Source organism: Stenella coeruleoalba, assembly GCF_951394435.1.
Source record: "Stenella coeruleoalba genome assembly, chromosome: 7".
In the NCBI taxonomy this organism is placed as follows: domain Eukaryota; kingdom Metazoa; phylum Chordata; class Mammalia; order Artiodactyla; family Delphinidae; genus Stenella; species Stenella coeruleoalba.
The window spans coordinates 118,460,179-118,482,099 of record NC_137153.1 but is presented as its reverse complement, the minus strand read 5'-3'; the positions used below and the strand labels follow the sequence as shown (position 1 = coordinate 118,482,099).

Here is a 21,921-nt window from a genome sequence, read left to right as displayed (position 1 = left end):
TAGGAAACACTATAAATGGCCACACTAGAAAAGTGAGGTATACGTCAGAAAATGAAAGCAACTCTATAAACCCAAGACAATAAAACACCTTTCTTTCTTATGGGACTACTAATTCATTTTAATGGTATTTAAATTTAAATACTCATGGAGAGCTACATCAGAGCCCAGTGTTTGAGCAGAATTTATCTTTAGTGTTCCAGAACTAGAGAATTTTATTGAGGGGGTGTGAGGGGAGTGAGGTTGGAGAAGAGTGGCAGAATGATTAAGGAAGTGGGCTTGAGATAAACTACAGAATTTAAAAATCCTGGTCTGCACAGCCTGGTAGAACTGAAGGCTTTTCTTGCCACCTAGATCGTGTTTACACCTTCTATGCCCCTTATCGATGGCCATTGAAAACAAAGTATTTTGATACAATTTCAGACTTACAATTGCAAGAATAGTACAAATAATTTCTGTATACTCCTCATCCAGTTTCCACAACTGTTAGTATTTTACCATATTTGCTTTATCCTTCTCTCTCTAAATAAACATATCCATATTATTTTCTTTTTTATGCAGACATAACAATGCTCCTTTATGCCCTTCAGGGTATATTTCCCCCAAAACAAGGATATCCTCTTCCATAACCACAATACGATGAACAAAATCATGACATCATCACCTATAAAATACTATGAACTAACTTACAAAACTTATTCAGATTTCACCAATTGTCTCAATCGGGTCAGCAAAAGAAAATCCCAGATCATGGGATGCATTCTTTAGTCTCCTTTAATTTGGGGCTGCTCCTCCGTCCTTCTCGGTCTTTCGTGACACAAGTGTTTTGTGAGAAAGTATAGGTCAATAGTTATTTTGTCTAACGTCTTTGAGTTTGTCAGATGTCAGTTTTTTTGTTTTTTTTTTTTTAGAGACAAGCACAAATTTATTTGACCATGTTTTAGAGGCGTTAACTCAGAGAGCTGACCATGCCAATTCATTATTCTGGAGAATATCTTACAGATTACACTCTTGGCTTCTCAAGGAAACATGGAAGCCATTCACTCGGTTGTTAAGCTCTTTCAGTCACCTGTGATTTTTTTTTTAACAACTTTATTGGAGTATAATTGCTTTACAATGTTGTGTTGGTTTCTGCTTTATAACAAAGTGAATCAGCTATACGTATACATATATCCCCATATCTCCTCTCTCTTGCGTCTCCCTCCCACCCTCCCTATCCCACACCTCTAGGTGGTCACAAAGCACTGAGCTGACCTCCCTGTGCTATGCAGCTGTTTCCCACTAGCTATCTATTTTACGTTTGGTAGTGTATATATGTCAATGCTACTCTCTCACTTCGTCCCAGCTTACCCTTCCCCCTCCCCGTGTCCTCAAGTCCATTCTCTACATCTGCGTCTTTATTCCTGCCCTGCCCCTAGGTTCATCAGAACCATTTTTTTTATATTCCATATATATGTGTTGGCATACAGTATTTGTTTTTCTCTTTCAGATGTCAGTTATTTTGTCCAATGTCTTTGAGTTTGTCAGATGTCCTGATCAGACTCAGGTTTTGCATTTTTGGCAGGAATATCACAGAAGTCATGTTGTGCTCTCCTCAGTGGATCATATCAGGGGGTGGTTTGTCCTACACTGGTGACGTTGACCTTGATCTCTTTTAAGAGTAGTGTCAGCCAGGTTTCTCCACTATGAAGTCACTGTTACCTATTACCTTCACATTACTGAATTAAATTCTTTCATGGTAAAATATACAAAACATACATTACCATTTTAACCATTTGAAGTGTTCAGTTCTGTAGCACTAAGTGCATTCACACTGCTTTGCTACCGCCACCACCATCCATGGAACTTTTTCGTCTTCCCCAATTGAAACTCTGTTCCCTTTAAACACTGATTCCCCATCCCCACTCACATGGAGCCTGGCACCCACCATTCTACTCTCTGTTTCTATGAATTTGACTCTTCTAGGTACCTCATATAAGTGAAATCATACAGTATTTATCCTTTTCTGTCTGACTTATTTCACTTAGTATAATGTCTTTAAGGTTCACACATGTTGTAGCATGTGTCAGTGCCGACGGAGTCAACCCCTGGACCAACAGGGAAGTCCCAGAATTTCCTTCCTTTTTAAGGGTGAATAAATATTCCCTTGTATGTATATGTTGCATGTTGTTTATGAATTCATCCCACGATGGACATTTGGGTTGCTTCCACATTTTGGCTCTTGTAGATAATGCTGTTATGAACGTGGGTATAGAAATATCTGTTCCAGACCCAGCTTTTCCTTCTTTTAAGTATGCAACTGGAACTGAAATTGCTGGATCATTATTTTTCCCTTCTTAATTAGCAAATTTCTTGTGGAATGATACGTTGAGACTATGTAACTATGCTATTACTCCTCACACGTTCACCCACTAGCATCCTTCAATTCCTATCTGAATCAGTTATTAATCTAACGGTTGCCAAATGGTAATTTTCTTTCCATCGTTTCTTCTACATTTATTAGTTGGCATTCTACTGTAGGGAAGAAATTTCCCTTCTCTCCTATTGATTTACGAATTTGGAAGCATTTTTTTCAACGCTTTACACTACGGACACCTTAACGCTCTGAGCAATTCTTCTCCATATGACTCCCAAGAGTGCAAGTTTGGGGAAGTGAGGGAACTTTCTGTATTTCCTTGTCACCATTAGGAAAGCCGAGCGTACAGCTCGACTGCCCCAGATCCAGGGGATCACTTTCCTGCCCACGCATGTTTAAAGTGGAAACCCTCTCTGGGACAGGGCTCTGAGGGATCACCTGGGCCGCCCCACCCCGCGAGAACTACATTTCCCAGAGTCCTTCGAGGGCTTGCGTCATCAGCGAGCGCGGCTTTTTGCTCGCTGGTTTTGGAGGGCCCACTGTGGCGGCGGCAACATGGCGGACGTGTTAAGTGTCGGCGTGAACCTGGAAGCCTTTGCCCAGGCCATCAGTGCCATCCAGGCGCTGCGCTCCAGCGTGAGCAGGGTGTTCGACTGCCTGAAGGATGGCATGCGCAACAAGGAGACGCTGGAGGGCCGGGAGAAGGCCTTCATTGCGCACTTCCAGGACAACTTGCATTCGGTCAACCGGGACCTCAAGTAGGTACCGGCTGAAGGGGCCGGGGACCTCCCACCCTGTCCCGACCCCGCGCGAGTCTTCTCAGTCAGGGGCTGCTGTCCATTTTCCTTGCTCTCTTGCTCCCCCTCCCTCCTCTCCAAGCCTCTACCTGCCCCTCAGGGCCACCTCATCCTCCACCCCCGCTTTCTCGTCTCCCTTCTCTTGGCCTTCAGGTCCTGGCTGTCTCCCTCCGCCCTGGACCCCCTCAGTGGTCCTTCCATTTCTCACTGGGGGACGTGCTCTCCCCAGGAACTTCCACTCCTCATCTCAGCTCGGCAGGGTTCTCACCTGTGGGCCCGCTGGGCCCCACCATGTCTGATAAAATAGTACCAAACAGGACCTGCTCAGCGCTGCCCCAAAGCCAAGTGCACTCCATCTGATTGGCCCCAGGTTTTCGTCCCTGAACCTGGAATTCATCAGTTCCACTCTAACCCACCCCCAAACACGACAAAATAGGCTTTGTTCTTTCTTCCCCTACCCCTTCCGAAACCACCTGATCAGTACTTTCACTCCCACTCTCACTGTTCCTCTTAAGTTTCTGTCTCTAGAGAGACCTAATCTCTGCCTTAAACAGCTTAATCACTTCTGCTTACACCTCCCCCCGGCCCCCAACAAATATTAATTTGTGGTCTTTTAGGGTTAAGGATTGTATATTTCTTTCTTACAAGTCACCTTCTTCTACTTTGTAAGTGAAATTAAGTGAGAGGATGTTTGTAAAATGCCTGGCACATAGTAGGCCCTTTTTAATTGGTTACGTCCTGGACTTGCCTTCCCCTGCTTATGAGAGTCAGTCCTTTCCAGGAGGGTTAGAATTGCAGGATTTTTTGCCTTTTACCTCTCAGAACTGACCTTAGCAGGGGAAGGCATTGGGTGAGCTAGTCATCCTATAATTTCTGGAGTGGCTGGGTTTTTTGTTTTGTTTTGTTTTTTTCCCGTCTCAACTTGGTCCCCTTAGTAACCAGATGGAAGGAGGAGGTAGGATGGAAGAGGAGGTGGTGACCAAATGATGGGAGCCTCTTGTTATTTATTTATTTATTTTCCTCTAAGTAGCTGCCATTCTTGTTTTGGGGGAAAGCCAGGAAGTCACACACCCCTCCTCAACTCCCACATCCACTTGCTGTTCTCTGGTGCAGTGCCCGTTAATACTTTCCCTGCTTGAGGGGATGCGCTGGTGGTTCTTTCCTCTCGTCCGTCTCCTCTTCTATTGGCTTCCCGTGGTAATATACAGGATGTTGTAACCCTTCACCATTGTAGAAAGCTTAAGAATGTTGACATCACCCCTTTGCCTTCTTAAATCTTTAGACAGCAGTACCAAGAAGAAGGTGGCTGAAGATTCCAGAATGAACGTGGCATGAGCAGCTGTCCCTACAAAGCCTTTGTTGACGCTTTGAGACTGGCCCGTCAGACTGGCGTGCTTCTGGAATGTGCTTTTTTTTTTTTTTTTTTTTTGCGGAACGCGGGCCTCTCACCGCTGTGGCCCCTCCCGTTGCGGAGCACAGGCTCCGGACGCGCAGGCTCAGTGGCCATGGCTCACGGGGCCCAGCCGCTCCGCGGCGTGTGGGATCTTCCCGGACCGGGGCATGAACCCATGTCCCCTGCATCGGCAGGCGGACTCTCAACCACTGCGCCACCAGGGAAGCCCTGGAACGTGCTTTTGCTGTTGGCTCCCTTTCCCAAGCTGCTCTAGAGGTTTTTATTTTGCTAGACTGAAGCATGTTTCTTTGACACAGCCCCTCGGTGCTGTCTTCCCATTCCGTTTCTTTACTTTATCTCTTCTTTGTTTTTTTTTTTGCGGTACGCGGGCCTCTCACCGTTGTGGCCTCTCCCGTTGCGGAGCACAGGCTCCGGACGTGCAGGCTCAGCGGCCATGGCTCACGGGCCCAACTGCTCCGCGGCATGTGGGATCCTCCCAGACCGGGGCACGAACCCGCATCCCCTGCTTCGGCAGGCGGACTCTCAACCACTGCGCCACCAGGGAAGCCCTCTTCTTTGTTTTGTTAAGTTTTAACATCTGTGAAGCACCACGTACAAATCTATCTCTGTGTGAATGGTAAATAATCATCATTTATTCAGGTACTTGCTGTTCTGCCAAAGGTACTGATCTGTACGTGGGTCTGAAAACTCTTAGTGAGAAGCAGTGTTATATTGCGTTTCAAAATTCCAGAAAGTGTCCTCTCCCCCCACACCCCCTCAGAGAATGATTCGAGTTGTTCAAGGCTGATTTTAGGAGGCTTACTGATTTCATCGCTCTTAACCCTTGTTCTCCTTTAGCATGGCGCCAGAGAGCTCAGTTGCAAAACAAGATCAGCCCCTAGTTAGGGGTTGTCTCAAGTGGCCCTAGTCTTCTTAACCTTTCAGAAAGTATTTCTTCTTAAGGGACCTTTGATGGGCGGTTTGAAGAACAGCCGTTGACCAGTGTGGTTGGCTTAGCACTGGAGTTGCAGTGGACCCGGGTTTATTTGCTGTATCTGTTTACTTTTCAGTGAGCTGGAACGGCTGAGCAACTTGGTCGGCAAGCCTTCTGAGAACCATCCTCTCCATAACAGCGGGCTGTTGAGTCTGGATCCCGTGCAGGACAAAACCCCTCTCTACAGTCAGCTCCTTCAGGCATATAAGTGGTCAAACAAGGTAAGGGGGACATGTCAGACATGGAGCTAACATAGGAAAAAGCAAGTTTTCTTGCATTTCATAAAGGCAGAGAGTGAGGGTTTTTCTTTCCTTTTTTGTTCTGATTCAGCATCGGGTTACAGAGTTGGAAGTTTCAGACTTCCCTCTGAAGTCTTTGAGGATTGTTCAGAGTCAGGTGCATTTAACCTGGTTGCTGGGTGTAGGGAGCAGCTTTTATGAACCCCATGAAATCACATGCAGAATGTTGTGTGTGTGTGTGTTTTTCTGGGGAGGACTTCCTAGCTTTCATCAGATTCTCAGAGGGGTCCCTGACCCCCGGAAGGTGAAGGACTGCTGGTCTCAGTGTGCAGCCACTCGCATGGTTTATGTTGCTTGGCCTGTCCTCCCCATTGTTGATGGAAGAGCATCACTAGAGTTTGGTAGATTACTGTCTCTCTCTCCCCGCCCCCCGCACCGTGCCACGTGGCCTGCGAGATCTTAGTTCCCCAACTAGGGATCGAACCCAAGCGCGGAGTCTTAACCACCGGACCACCAGAGAAGTCCCCATCTCTCTTTTTTTTCTTCATCTTTTTTTTTTTTAATTGAAGTATAGTTGATTTACAGTATCGTGTTAGTTTCAGGTGTACAGCACAGCGATTCAGTGATACGTATATGTGTGTGTGTGTGTGTGTGTGTGTGTGTGTATTCTTCTTCAGATTCTCTCCCTTACATGTTATTACAAACTATTGAGTATAGTTCCCTGTGCTATAAAATAGATAACCAGCAGTAGGTCCTTGCTGCTTATTTATTTTATACGTAGTAGTGTGTATACTACGTATAAAATAAATAACCTCCTAATGCTCTCTTTGCTCTAATTACTCTACACCCGTCTGAGGGAGATTGTTCTAAACGCTCTCCCTGGGATTTGCTATTCATGGTTTCCTGCAGTAGGCAGGCCCGTGGCGTAGACCTTAGGACGGCTGTAAAGGAAAAGTAAGCTGCAGTGTAAAAATAACAGGAGCAATTAGGCTCAGAAGCCTGGAAACAGTTAGTCTGTTTACTAACAAGTTCCTCTTGTTCGGGCGCTGTGCGTTATTGTGTTGTGTTTCGTTTTGTTGCTGCTGAGAGCAAGCTAGAATATATGTTTGGGACATTTTGGGAAGCTTTCCTCATTAGACTGCTACCTCCCTGGAGATAATAGTTCTTACAGTTACTGATTGTGAACTGCTCTGCCCCCTCCAGTTATCCGTCATCCTTTTCCTCTTTCCTGTGGTTCTTTTCCCTCTCAGGTCTTAAGTGACAGGTAAACCTTGACAGTGTTTCCAGTGTGTAGAATTTTTCCTTTGAATTTGTCTGGAAGAGTATTTAACATTCTTCGGTTTGCAGTGGAACCTTGAACCTGGGATGCGTGCATTTAACCTATGAGGCTTGTCCTCCAAGCTCTGGGCTGCTGTTGACAGAGACCCACTTCAGTCTCGAGGATCAGGGTGCCCAGGTGGTATGGGGATCTGTCACTCTCCTGCCCCGTCTACGCCTGCTTCCCAGTGTTGGCCTGATATCTCCCAGTGGTGGAAAAGACACACTGGCAGCTGTAGGTTTGCGTGGTCCTTCTACTAGGTGATCTCCAGGTGTCCACACCAGACCCTGAAAACGGATTCTGGCCCTGTTTGGTAGGTGGCCCCTACCTACCCAGACAGCTCATTGAGTTAAGGGGGTGGGATTCTCTGACTGCCCAGTGCAGATCAGCTAAACCACAGGAATTGGGGCTGCTTGGAATTAGATAGAGGCAGGAGAGGACGCAGGGCAGACAAGAAATTAGAGATGTCTGTTGCAGTTGCCAGGGCCAGACATGAGACTGTTCTGGCCCTACGCAGATAGCCCTGCCCTCTCAGGGTTTTCTGTTTGAGCATCCTTATTTCCCCAGGGGCACGCTTGGACATCCTAATGTGAGTTTACCTGGTGATTGGGTGGGATCTGATCTGTAGGTGACTTATTTCTGGTTGGACTCCTGGTAGAAAGTCTTGCTTTTTGGCGTTTGGACGTGGAAGCTGTGTTCATGTATCACGTGGGTAATGTTCTTGGAATAGGCTTGAGGGATGGACACTTCATTGGTGGGAAGATTTAGGCTGATCTCGAAACCATGAGTGTGTGGGACTCAGTGGAAGCGACTGGTTTTAACTTGAAGTGATGACTCTTAACTTTTGAATGAAGGTAGTTTTAATTGTTTGCTGAATTTATTAGAGTATAAAAATAGAAGACCCTGTCCCTGCCCCCCACCCTTGCCCTCAGGTGGAAAAGAGGATGTGTTAAGGAAAAGAAATATTACGTATGTGGAAATTCTTGTCCTGGAGATGCTACAGCTTAAAACTAGATGTAGAAATGTATCACAGATTTTAGGTCCCATGTGAGCAGTGTGAGTGGTGTAGGGGTTCAGTCATGTCCTGGCCTGGTGCGTGCCTCTGAAGTAACTGCTGTTCCGCCAGCTTCCGAGTGCCCCAGCAGAGAGGGGCTTTTGGAGTCTTAGAACATTAATTGGCAAAATAAAGAGAATGTTTAAGAGATGTTTATCTTACCCCCTTGTTTTATAGCCAAGCAGACCAAGGCCATGTGAACCAACCTGCTCATGGCTTCATAGCTAGACTAGAATTTGCCTTTCCTGATGTAGGTCAGTGTTCTTTCCTCTAAAACTGGATGCTTTCATCAGGTTTGGCTTAAGGTTTTGACTATAGCAAACATTTCTCCCCCTTTAACCTTCATCACAGGAGCAATTCATATGTTATATTTTATTCATAAACTGGTATCACATTTTACTCATTTTTAGTGGTTTACTGAAGGATGGAGATGGCAAATACATGGGACATGGTCCTGAAACTGTCACTCTTGTCCAGGGCAGACGTCACTAACCACCCTCTGTATTCTTTCCTGCTAAGGCCACCTCTGGGCTCACAACTCTGTTCTGGGGCTAGGCAGCCCCTGCCAGTTATTCAAAGGTGGGCTACAGGGGAAACGTTTTTTATTTCTGTTATGGTAGATAATGTCCTATTTGACTATTGCTTATTTATACCTTACCTTACTCTGGAAGGGATTTAAGATCTATTATACAAATACTGTACTTCAAACCTTGAAAGGAAAGAGGAAAACAAGGGTAAGGATGCCTTATGTACATTTCTTTAATAAACTCAAGAAGTAGCCCCAAGAAACAAGCCAGTATTCTTATTTCCAGCTGGGGATATGGAAGCAGCAATGATATATGTTTATCATGCCTCTCTTACAAATGAAAAGAGCTTTTTAATGGCAAAAGCTTTCATCATTCTTCATTTTACCCTCGACGAGTTTAAACCGGAAAGTGCATTAATATGTTAGGTGAAGTTTAGGGTAACTTGCCAATGTCAGCTTTCTGCACTGTTGGCTAAGAATTGAAGGAAGTGTGGGAAAGGCTTTGATACCACCCATTATGTGATGAACTTTCTATTTTATGTGCCATTGGCCATAGAGAAGTCTCATTCACGCTTACTGACTAATTATTTTCTTTAGGGGATTGTGTAATTTTTGTAAAGTCAGTCAGAATGTTAATTACATGGTAGTTGGCATAATTGTTAGGATAACACATTTAAAAATTAACCTAAAAAAATAAAACTTAATCTAATCTAATGAAATGATGTCAAATTGCTGGGAGCAGCACTTTTCCCGTGCTGAATTGGGGAAAGAATTTAGCTTTCAACTCTTGTGCACCTATAGAGTATTGTTCTGTAGAGAGATGACAGGCTCTCGACGACGGCAAAAAATAATTGACGTCAACGCGGTCCTTGCTGTAAGATAGTGAATGTGAACATAATGAGGAAAGAGAATCACTTAAATGCCCCCCAAAGCCTTAATCATCATGACTTGGGGTCAGGCGCTGTTCTGGACTGTTCTTATTACGTTCAGATATGCTGAGAGTTAGGCTGAACTATTCTCAAGGCCCCTGTCCGAAGGTTTCCAGTGTCCTGTCTCCAGGCTTTGATTTCCGGCTTTGACTTTCTGCGTTTGTTTATGGCAGGAGGCTGCTTGTGTATTTGCCTGAAAAGGGGGCGAAGACTTCAGCCTTTTCCTGGTGATGTCTCAAGCAGCAAAGACCCCAGAAGTGTCGCTTTCTCCCCGGATTGGGAAATGGGCCCTGAGGAAGGGGCTGGCGCTGCCTTTTCTTTGTTTTTGCATGCTTAATTTTTCACTTTTATTAGAGAAAGAGCAAATTTCAATTCCAAGGGTATTCAGTTGGAAAGGCTGAAGACATTTGCTCCACTCTACCTTCCCGAGCTGTTCTCATCAGAATCTGGTTACTCAGTGGCTTTAAGTTGCTGTAACATTCATGTCCCTCACATCCAGCCTTGAAGGTGCTCTTGACGTTTTGGCATCATGGAGCTAACGGGTAGGATTGGTTAAAACTGCAACACGGAGCCTTTTCCCTTAGGGGCCCCGTCCTCTTAGGTCCCTGCGGAGAGAGACAGTGTCCCTCTCGTTCCCAGGGGGGGTCCCCAGCGCCTAGCAGGGCTCCTGGTACTCAGTGCACAGTCAATTAAAATTCACTGAATGAATGAAAGAATAAGTAAAAAGGGTTTTCTGTTGAATTTTTAGTTTACAGCCCCTTGTGTGGTTTGCTTGCTTGTGTTTGGGCCATTACTGAGAAATTTAGTTGTGCTACTGGTAGATGAGAGAAAATTCTCAGGTCCTGTGCTGGAGGCCAGGGCCAGATTCCAGAAGCGTAATTTGGAGGGAAAGGTGAGGTCAGTTGGTGAACTGATGATAAGCTCTTTGAGGGCTGAGGTTGGAAGTTTCGTCTGTGTTGCCTGTCACCTGGTGTTCCCTTCCTGAGAGAGCCGGGTTGGCAGCCAGCGCTCAGGAGCGGGTAGGACGTGGTAGAAGTCGTCCGGAGTTGACTGAGTCAGCCTGATTTGAGCGACAGCACCTGATGTCAGGTGTTCTGCGGCAGCTGTTGTTTTGACAGAAGTGCGAAAACTGGGAAGAGGCGAGCCAACCCCATCAGCCTCTTAGGGATTATCCCACTTGGTGTGTTATCAGTAACTAATTTCTGTTCCTAGTGTTTTCCTTATCACCAGACCCACCCCCGACTCACTCAGGGAATATGGATTCATTCAGAACATAATGAGGAAAGAAAATCACTTAAATGCCCCCCAAAGCCTTAATCACCGTGGCTTTGGACCATGCACTGTTCTGGATTGTTATTATTAGCAGAGGTGCAGGTACCATTCTTAGAGGTGTTCTTCCACCTAAATCTAACCTTCCTGGCTCCCTGTCACTCAGCATGAACTTACCAGCAGAGTGAGTTTGACTGCAATAGTGGCTGCCCTAGTTGGCCTTAAACCCTGCACGCTTCTCCTCCCTCCCCACCCAAAGCCCTGATACTGTGTGAGCCATTATGAAAAGAACAAAGAGTAACACAACCGAACAGGAAAAAGAACCAAACAAAACCAATCTCCGGGGTTTCTAGATACTGTTGGATTCCTTGTTGGTAGAATGAAGAGCTGGACTGAAGATCTCTCGAGTCCCTTTTGGCTGTCACTTGGGAAGGAGCAGTGGAATCATTTATGCATTTCCATTGTTTTGGAAATGAAAGTGTAACCTGGGGAGCAGAGGAGAGTAATTCTTGTCCAGTAACGTTTCTTAAGCACAACTGTTGTGTACGCTACAGAGCATCTCAGAACAGACCAGGATAGAGCAGCAGCCCTAGAGGCCCTTAGGGGAAGATTACCTTTCAGAGGTTCTCTAGACAGCAGTAGCCTCCTGTAACACACCGAGTGTAAGCCGTCATGAAAATCACCTGATGCCCCCATAGTTCTAAGTGGGTTCCACCCCAAGGCTTTGGCCTAATTCCATATCTTTATGTTCTACTTATTAGTTGTGGTTTCTGAAAATTGTCACTTTGTTGTGGCCTGGAATCAGATGTGTGATTCCCTCCTTCTTTTTCTCTAAAGGAGCAGGAACTCTGTTGAGAAGCTACCCTGCGCAGGCTGCAGAGGCTGCTGGCTGTGTGTCCCGCGTGCCCTGCAGGAGTCGCTCTGTCCGGGGCTGGGGGTGAGGGGGGCTCAGCCTGAGTCCCTCTTTCGCTGTTTTATAGCAGCCTTTTCTGGGCTGATTGGGTTTGTGCGGTTTGCCCAGAGCTTTGTGTACATTGTAACCAGAGCCTGAAAAGGCACTTTCTCTTCTCTTCCAGGAATGCTTAGTAGACAGGAAATGGTCCCATATCATTTTTGTTCCTGGTGAGTTGCACATTGACGGTGGGGAAGGACGTGTACCATTACAAGTGCAGAAAGAATATGATGTTACGCCTCCCCTTTTGCTTGTCTTCTTTTCCTCATGGCGGGTGTGGGCTGGGAAAGAGCTGAGAGAGAACTAGCGCTTCTCTCCTGTGGTCCACGCCTGCTCTGGGCCAGCCCATCTGTTTTGCCGCTTCACTTGCCAGCCGTGCACGGATGACACCGCACTCCAGCCAGCCTAGAAGCTCGCCTGAGATCCTGACCCGTGTCAGAGTGCCCGCTGGACATCTGCACGTGGGACTCACAGGCTTCTCGGGTAGAAGGAGCCCAGAACGGAAACCCTGCCCCCGCCCCCAGACCTGCTCCTCGTGGTGGGGTGCCTGGACCCTCACACCTGCTGACCAAGATCTACTGATGCCACCTCTCCAAAACCACTTAGTCTTTCCTCCCCACCTTCCTTGACTGCCACTGTCTGAGCCCAGGCCCCCCTTACTGCTTGGGGCAATGCTACTGCCTCCCCTCTGGCTTCCTGCCCCTTCCCACCCACTGCAGCCATCTTCCGCTCGGCAGTTCCCAGGGACCTGGACAAAGAAGACACCTGATTGGTTGCTCCTCAGTGGTTTCCTCCATCTCCCTTAGGATCAATTCCAGCTCCCGGCTGGCATTGGGAGGCATTTTAGTTATCGCACCAGGGGCCTGAGTCCTGAAGCAGACAGACCTTTGGCCAGACTTCTTAGCCTCAGTTTCCTCATCTGCAAAATGGCACGAACAGTCCTGCGTCTTAGGGTGGCTGTGAGGATTTCGTGGATACTCCCTTGAGTGTGCAGCGCAGAGCCTGGTAGATGACCTGTTTACCATTAGCAGTCCGGGTGCAGGGCCTCATGGCCTGGCACCAGCTCCCTTCTCTAGCCCCCACCCTTCCTTCCTTTCTTTCTGGGGGAAAAAACCCCTAAACTTTTTATTGTGGAAAGTTCCAAATTACACAAAAGTAAGAGAATTATCTAATGAGCCATTGTCTACTCAGCTTCAACAATTAAGACTATTTTGCCACTCTTATTTCATTGATTTCCACATCCCCCTACTCTCTTTTCTGGGGGTCAGGGGTGAGGACTGGAGTATTTGAAAGCAATGCCCGACATCATGTCATTTTATCGGGAATCCTTCAGCGTTCAGCTTCCTTTCTTCCCGCTTTCCCTGCTCTTATTTTTGCCACTTCTTGTCTGCAAAATGCATTGCGGTCCCCCAGAATCTTCTGATCTCAGGGTCTTCGCACACGCTCTTCTTCCTTCTCCCTCCTTTCTTTGGAAAAGTCTTAGTCATTTAGGTCTTAGACTTCCTCTGGGAAGTCTTCTGAGATGTACCCAGATTAGGTGCCCCTGCTTTTACACCTGTGACAGCTTTTATCCTCCTCTGCCTGTTCGTTATCCCCACAAGGGTAAGCCCTGTCCTGTTAGGACTTAGACTTCGGGTGTTATCTAACACCTTTGAGCCTCAGCCTGCTGGACTAGAAAATGGACATAATACCAGTCTCGTCGGATTGGTCTGAATGTCTAATTAGAAACTGTATATAAGGTTTCTGTTCAGGGTAGGATGTATAGTGGCCTTTAGTAAATAGTTGTTACTGCAGGTAGCTATTTCCTAGTAAATTGAAGCCTGTAAATCTCTTCCTCTTTCCTTTTTGGATGACGACGAGTTTGAGTTTTCTCCCTTCTGAGTCCGCTGCTATTTACTTGCCCTTGACCTTCTGCAGCTTTGTGTTGTTGTTGGGTGTGGGGGAACTGAAAGGGAGGAGGTGTGGAAGGGAGCGCCTAGAGGCTTTATCCCTTCTCTGGCGGCCATGCCCTAATCTTAAGGACCTCTGGGCTGGGCTCGGGAGTTCCGCCCTTGCGTCCTGTGCCTGTGCCGTCAGCACTCCCCTTCTTCTGCAGCAGTCACGTGTGTGTTTGGGAGGCTCCAGCAGCCTCTCCGGAGCTGGTTGCCGCGCTCCCTGGGCCGGGGCCCTGCTCGGCCTGCTGCTTTTCCTCGCTGACTTGACCAAGGGACCGAAACTCCCAAGACCCTCACTCCCCCCGGGGACAGTATACTCATCTAGTAGGTTCTGGCAAGTCAGTAGCTTGTTGCACCGTCAGACTTGCCTCAACCCCGTGGATTGGAGGCTCTTTCTGAAATCTCTAGTTTCGTTTGTGGCTGCTCCGCTAGACGCAGCCCGGTTCCTCTGGGAGGAGCCCAGAGATTAAAGCGCTGCTGCAGAGGAGCCTCCAGAGTGACCAGGCAGAGCTGATCTGGTCGGTGTTTGCCCCACAGGCTTTCAGCAGCTGCACTGATCGCACTGCCGCAGCTGCTCGCCCTCCAGGTCCGTCCCCTCTCCTCGAGGGTTGGGGCTCTGGTGTCACTTTGAAGGCCTCCCGTCGGGGACAGAGTAGACACTCGTAATTGAGTCCCCCCCCCAACCTCCCCATATTTCCAAACAGACTCCAGGCACTGTGCCCCCTCTGGCCAAGTGTTAGATCTCAAGGGGACCTCCACGATCAGGTGGGGCAGCGCCCCTCCTTTTATAGAGAGAGCGACTTGTCCAAGGGCCACACCGCCAGCCCTCTAACTGGGACCCGCAGTGTTCGGTAGCCTGAAAAGGGAATGTCATCCGGATGTCCAGGCAAGCAGAGAGGTTTCTTCCACTGTTGAAGCCCATTAAAATATTGCCATTTACCTGTGGTTTTGTGTCTGCTGATCCCCCTGTCAGTGAAGCAGGAGCAGTGGTCAGTCCACATGCTGTATCAGAGGGAACCATGGCGGTGGGTGTGACCCATTGACAGCTGCAGTCTGTGCGCAGACCAAGACTGCGCGGGGCCCAGCCCAGGCATGGATGTGGCTCAGGGCAATTGCCTTGACCTCCATGAGCAGAGCAGCCCCAGGCCCCGCAGATTCAGAGAGGCAGGTTCCCTCATCTGCTTTAAGCTCTGATGTGATAAGTATGATATGAGAAGTTGGGATCTTAGCAACTAACTGGCATATTTGCTGGGCATGTCATGAAAAGAAAGGTACTGCCTTGGAGCCTCTTATCCCCTTCCTGGCATGGGTGGGGTCCCCAGGGATGACTGTGTAAAGATAAGCCCCCTGCCCACTTTTTTCCCCTTTTTAACAGGAATTGTACTTAGTCCTCCAGTGGGTTCATGGGATGCCGGTTGCTCTTATTTTTTCCCCGTTTGTATGTTTCTGTGTGTTTTAGGGTTGGAGGGTTACGTCGTACCATCATGATTTTCAGTCAGTAGGCTTCTTGAATTACCGATCACTTATTAGTAGTTGCCGCCACTGAGCATTTGGGCTCGGCGCTCTTCCGATGACCATACACGGTAGATTTGGAAGCGAGAGAGTCTGCAGGTTTTGAGTGTGTGCATGCATTCATACGTGAGAAAGTGGTTGCACTCGGTGTAAGATGCTCAGTCATCTTAATCTCCAAGCTGCTTCTGAGCGGTGTGCTGTTTGCTAGGAAGTATCTAATCCGTCTGTTGAACACGTGCTTATTGGGCATCTACTGTGTTCCAGGCACTGTTCTAGACTCGGTGAAGGAAACTGATCCGTTCCCATCTTCCTGGAACTCAGCATATATCCAGTTCTCGAACTTGATCAGCACATGCCCAAAGCACATGATTTTAACAGCAATTCCTGACTCCACTATTGGTCTTTTTTCCCCTTTAATCAGTGGCCTTTCTGTGCCTCAGTTTACCTGTCTTTACTGTCAGAAAGGAGCATAACTGATAGGGTCTGGGTGACTTAATTGACACCTGTAACTTATCTAGAACAGGGCCTGAACATAAAGGAAATTTTGTCTTGCACTCCTGACATCTTAAATATCATCCTGCTTTTATAGTTTGGTGCATTTTAATTCTGTCTTGTGCTTAACGCAAATGCAAATTTATTGCTGTAATATACACTTTTCTGGTTTGTTTGCCCTTGGCATATCACCAGTTTGCCCATATTCTGCTGTAGCCTAAGGTCGCACTGGTTTTTCTTTTCTTTTTAAATAAATTTATTTTTAATTTTTATTTATTTTTGGCTGTGTTGGGTCTTCATTGCTGCTCACAGGCTTTCTCTAGTTGTGACGAGCGGGGGCTACTCTTCGTCGCGGTGCATGGGCTTCTCGTTGCGGTGTCTTCTCTTGTGGAGCCTGGGCTCTAGGCGCGCGGGCTTCAGTAGTTGTGGCTCACGGGCCCTAGGCGTGCGGGCTTCAGTAGTTGTGGCTCACGGGCTCTAGAGCACAGGCTCAGTAGTTGTGGCTCACGGGCTCTAGGCGCGCGGGCTTCAGTAGTTGTGGCTCACGGGCTCTAGGCACGCGGGCTCAGTGGTTGTGGCTCGTGGGCTCTAGTGCGCAGGCTCAGTAGTTGTGGCGCACGGGCTCTAGAGCGCAGGCTCAGTAGTTGTGGCGCACGGGCTCTAGAGCGCAGGCTCAGTAGCTGTGGCTCACGGGCTCTAGAGCGCAGGCTCAGTAGCTGTGGCGCACGGGCTCTAGAGCGCAGGCTCAGTAGCTGTGGCGCACGGGCTCTAGAGCGCAGGCTCAGTAGCTGTGGCTCACGGGCTCTAGAGCGCAGGCTCAGTAGTTGTGGCTCACGGGCTCTAGAGCGCAGGCTCAGTAGTTGTGGCTCACGGGCTCTAGGCGCGCGGGCTTCAGTAGTTGTGGCGCACGGGCTCTAGAGCGCAGGCTCGGCGGTTGTGGCGCACGGGCTCTAGAGCGCAGGCTCGGCAGTTGTGGCTCACGGGCTCTAGAGCGCAGGCTCGGTAGTTGTGGCTCATGGGCTCTAGAGCGCAGGCTCAGTAGTTGTGGCTTATGGGCTCTAGAGCGCAGGCTCAGTAGTTGTGGCGCACGGGCTCTAGAGCGCAGGCTCGGCGGTTGTGGCGCATGGGCTCTAGAGCGCAGGCTCGGCGGTTGTGGCGCACGGGCTCTAGAGCGCAGGCTCGGTAGTTGTGGCTCACGGGCTCTAGGCGCGCGGGCTTCAGTGGTTGTGGCTCACGGGCTCTAGGCACGCGGGCTCAGTGGTTGTGGCTTGTGGGCGCTCAGTAGTTGTGGCGCACGGGCTCTAGAGCGCAGGCTCAGTAGTTGTGGCTCACGGGCTCCAGAGCGCAGGCTCAGTAGTTGTGGCTCACGGGCTCCAGAGCGCAGGCTCAGTAGTTGTGGCTCACGGGCTCTAGAGCGCAGGCTCGGCGGTTGTGGCGCACGGGCTCTAGAGCGCAGGCTCAGTAGTTGTGGCTCACGGGCTTAGTTGCACCACCTCATGTAGGGTCTTCCCGGACCTTGGCTCAAACCCGTGTCCCCTGCGTTGGCAGGCGGATTCTTAACCACTGCGCCACCAGGGAAGTCCCAGGTTGTGCTTGTTTTAAGGGGTTTTCATTGATTTTAAGAGAACACTAAATATCTATCTTATATTTGTGTCCAAAGGCAAAAAATCCCATCAGTCAGTCAGGGTACTGACTTTCTGCCACCGTTGACGTGAGACCTGACCCAGTTGGACTGTTTCTGTCCTGAAAGAACTCTCCCCGCGCTTCCTTTGACGTGGATTAGTGACTGCAAAGGGTGCTGCACATGTGTTATTCTCTCTTATTTGTCAATGGGTCTGTTTATTTTCTTTTTTTTGGCCTCACCATGGGGCTTGTGGGATTTTAATTCCCTGACCAGGGATTGAACCCAGGCCCTGGCAGTGAAAGCGCCACGTCCTAACCACTGGATTGCCAGGGAACTCCCAGCGAATGGGTCTGTTTAAATTTCATTTAAATACCTGAAGCCCTGAAGGCTGATTTTGCCCGTGGGTAAGATTGGCCCTGTGCACTGACTTCAGTGTCTCACCAGGGGCGAGCTGGGGCCCGCTGCCTGCGCTGTGTCCTCTCCTGTTGCCTGGCCACCTGCCTGGCCGTCCATCCAATCATTTGTCTAGCTCTCTATTTAAAATCACACTTGATAATTCAGTATGTTTCCCAGAGAATGAGTTGATTCAAAATCCTACATCATCCATGGTGTTTGTGATGAGAATTTGAACCACCCGAGTTTCAAGATAAAATAAATTCTCGACGTCTGTTTCTTAGCAGAAAATGATGAGGCAACCATTGAAGAGTTTTGTTTAGTGATCACGTGGAATTGTATTTTCTTTCCTGTGAAAATCACTGCGATGCTTTCCATATGTTATACAGTTCCTCTCCAGATTTCGTCCTCTTCACCTGAAAAATGCTTGTGAAGACACTTATTTTTCTGGGCAGGTGATGCTCTTAGCGCGGGGCCAGCACAGAGGAAGCCTTTGGTGGGTACGCGTTTCCTTTCAGCGCTGCAAGTTCCCGTCCGCCATGCCCCCTCCCCCCGTAGCACTTAATTTGAGCCAGTGGAGATGTTGCTGGTTAACTAGATTACCGTCAGCTTGGTTTGGATAGCAAAGGTGCTATCTAAATGCTTTTAAAATGTTCCGAGAAGCCTCAGAGGATTATAGAGGCCAACGCTCTCCTATCCTTGTTTTTCCCAGTCTAAAACAGAGCAGTCCGTGTTCATTTTAATTGCTTGGATGAGCTCAAACATTGAGATTTTAATGCATTTTCACAGTAGCTCAGAGAGCGTCACCACATTATCCTGCTGGCAGCTCATTGGAATCCTCGGCCCAAATGCCGTGCTCGGGGGCCTCAGCTTATAGAACTGGAGTGTGGTAATTTCCTAGTTAAGATGTCTTGTGGGGAACGTTGCCTTTCCTGTTGAGACGTCCTCCGAATTGTGAAGTGTTGTCCTTCTCAGTCACAAAGTGATGGGCACGTATGGCTTTTGAGGAAGGTTTTCAGAGCTCTTGGCTCGCAGAGGGTGGAGTTGCTTTATTCTGATGAGTCACAAGATGGGAAAGGGCTCTCGTAAGCCTCCAGTTAGTGGTTGATCCTAAAGGCACATTGACAATACCTGCACCCCGGTGGGGCCTGGAGGGCAGTTCCCGACCACTGTACCTCCACCTTCTACTCCCACTCGTCAGATAAGGCCAGCCTCATAGGGAGGTGGGGCCTTGGGAGCCGATGGCCAGGGGAGTGCTGGAAACACTGGCTCTGGGGTGGGTTAAGGACAACCAGCAAGATCAATCAGGCAGCATCCCTGCCTCCTGGATTTCACTCCCTCTGCATGTCAGCTGCGCTGGACCCTTACACCTCCAGCACTGGGGTCGAACCATGGTTTCTAGTGCTTGGTGTGCGCTTGGTAAGTGTTTGTTGCTAAATGGATGAGCGAATACTCCCACCCTCCTTCAGGGCGTCTTCTCTCATAGCCAGGACATTTGCAGAAGTCTCCTAACTGGCCTCCCTGTCTCACCACCTCCTATCTCTCCCCACATAGCATCAGTGACCTTTAAATGTGCAAGTTTGATCTCACAAGTCTCCTGCTTAAAATATGGTGATGATTTCTTCTTGCGCTCAGGATGAAGACAGACTGTAATGTAGCTGGTAACGGTCTGGCTCACATGGTACCCCAGCTCCGCACTCAGCCTGCATGCCCTCCTGCCCTCATGCTGTTGAAGTGGCCTATTTCAACGGGCCCCACCCCTCTTTTTGTTTGGCTAATATTCTCTCACTTTATTTTTCCATATTTGTTTATGCTCACATACTCGGGAGAGTCTTTTCCAACTCCCCAAGTCAGGGTGAGGTAACCCCCCGTACTCCTGCAGCCCCCCTTGCCCACATTGTGGCGTGATTCGCGATAGACTAAGTACCGATAGCTGGGGCAGGGGACAGGGACGCTGCCCGCCTGTTCACCAGGGTATTTCCGATGTCTAGCGAGGCCCAACAGAAGAAGACAAACCAACAAAACACTTTGAGTTAACTAAGTAGCTTCCTTGTCTTTGAAGTCAATATTAAAATTCCAGTGACGTGTTTTTGAGGGGGGAGGTGGGGCTGTAGGGTTCCAGGTCCTGCTTTTCTTGATGTTTGGGTAGGAGGTGACTCTTAGCTGCGGTATTTCCTCGGTGCACAGCTGCTGAGATGTCTTTATTTGGTTTGTGCATTCCACTCACGGCCTGACTTACTGAAGGGTAATGAATATTAAGGGTTTTTTTGGTCTTTTTTTTTAAACTAGTTTGGGGATACAAACAGAAGGCAGATTATCTTATTTTGAGGCAGATATGAAAAGGGCAAAGAAAGGAGACAGTGAACGTTGCAGAAGTGTCTTATATTGTATTTCAGCACTTTATTTTTTTGGCTGTGCTGCGCGGCTTGCAGGATCTTAGTTCTCCAACTAGGGATCGAACCCAGGCCCTCGGCAGTAGAAGTGTGGAGTCCTAACCACTGGGCCACCAGGGAAGTCCCTGTTTCAGCACTTTACAGTCTCTAAAGTGTGGAAGCGTTCATCATATCATCCAGCCGGAGAGGCTGTGTAGCGTGGTGATAAAAGCAGGAGCTCTGGAACCAGATTGCCTGCCTGGGTTCAAGTTCTGCTTCTTCTCTTTACTACTTGTGGCCTTGGGCAACTTACTCCTGTTCTCTGATCTGTAAAATGAGGTTGATGACAGTTTCCTCCCTCAGGGCTGTTGTGAAGATCAAAAGCTTAGTATATGCAGGGGCTCAGAAGAGGGCTGGTGTGTGTTAGTTACCATCATTCTTGTCACTGTCCTCCTCATCATAATAACTCTGCGTCTTAGCCTTATTTTACTGAAGGGGGAGCTCAGATTCCTAAAAGTTAAGAGACCTGCCCCAGGCCAGCGGGTTGTAAATGCCCGGGAAGAGGCACGGATCATCCGACTTCAGATCCTTTTATCCTCTAGTGTGCCTTTGCTGTCTCAGTGGCACAGATGCAGGGCAATTGCTTTCTGTTTGGAGAACATGGTGGTGTCTTTATAACGGGGGCGTTGTTAGAAAATGGCTCTTCTTTTACGTAAAATCTTTGGATACAAACTTCCAAAAGTTTACTAACTGTCTATGAGATCTGTGACCCCAAGCATTTTTATAGTCACAAAGGTCATTGTCTGTAATCTCATTTTAAATATATATATGTGGGCTGGCAAAGGAGAATTTCTTATGTGAATTGTAATTCCCTAATTTAGCTATATTATGTCATATTTTCAGGGTTTTGTTGTTGTTATCTTTAAATTTGAGTTGCTAAAACATAACTTAGCTCCCCAAAGCTTCAGGACCGTAGAAATGATCTCTGATCTTGGTCGTCACAGCAGTACTCATCCATTCCTGCGGCCTCTGCTGGCATGTGGCCGAGATGTCCTAGAAATAATTTAAGCATTTGATTGGAGGGGGCATTGAATTATATATATTCTGTGCCTGTCGGTTGTCCACTCCCTCCCACCCTGATTGCTGCTTGCCTGTTTTTGTTTGATAAAATATATGTTGTCAAAAAGTAGCTCACAAAAGTTAAGAGTCCTTAATTTGGGGTCTGCGGTCAAACTTCTGTTGGGTCCTGAATGTATGTAGGTCCAGTTTTCAGGAGAATAATCCTCAGCTTTCATCAAGATCCTTTCAGGGGTCTGTGGCCCCCACAAGTTCAAGCACCACTGCCACAGAGAGAGGAGTATTGGTTTTTTCTTTTTCTTTTAAATTTGCATACAGAGCATTTTATTTACACCCTTCTTACAGTACAACAAATTTTGTAGTGATTTAGCATGTTATACTTTATAAAAGCTTATTATAGAATATTCAGGGACTTTCCTGGCGGCTCATTGATTAAGAATCCGCCTGCCAATGCAGGGGACACGAGTTCGATCCCAGGTCCGGGAAGATACCACATGCCGCGGAGCAGCTAAGCCCGTGCGCCACACCACTGAGCCTGCGCTCTGGAGCCCACGAGCCACAACTACTGAAGCCCACGTGCCACAACTACTGAAGTCCGTGCGCCTAGAGCCCGTGCTCCGCAGCAAGAGAAGCCACTGCAGTGAGAAGCCTGCACACCACAACGAAGAGTAGCTCCCACTCGTCGCAGCTAGA

At 48.1% G+C, this 21,921-nt stretch overlaps 1 protein-coding gene across 1 annotated transcript in view; it reads left to right on the top strand.

The window, feature by feature from the left end:
• The first annotated feature begins 2,899 nt into the window (after positions 1–2,899).
• Positions 2,900–21,921, top strand: part of MED27 (mediator complex subunit 27) — a 197,428-nt gene continuing 178,406 nt past the window's right edge. Inside the window, exons 1-2 of the mRNA XM_079927719.1 lie at positions 2,900–3,111; positions 5,614–5,758. Coding sequence (XP_079783845.1) covers positions 2,909–3,111; positions 5,614–5,758 — 348 coding nt within the window. The 5' untranslated portion in view covers positions 2,900–2,908. The remainder of the gene's footprint in view (positions 3,112–5,613; positions 5,759–21,921) is intronic.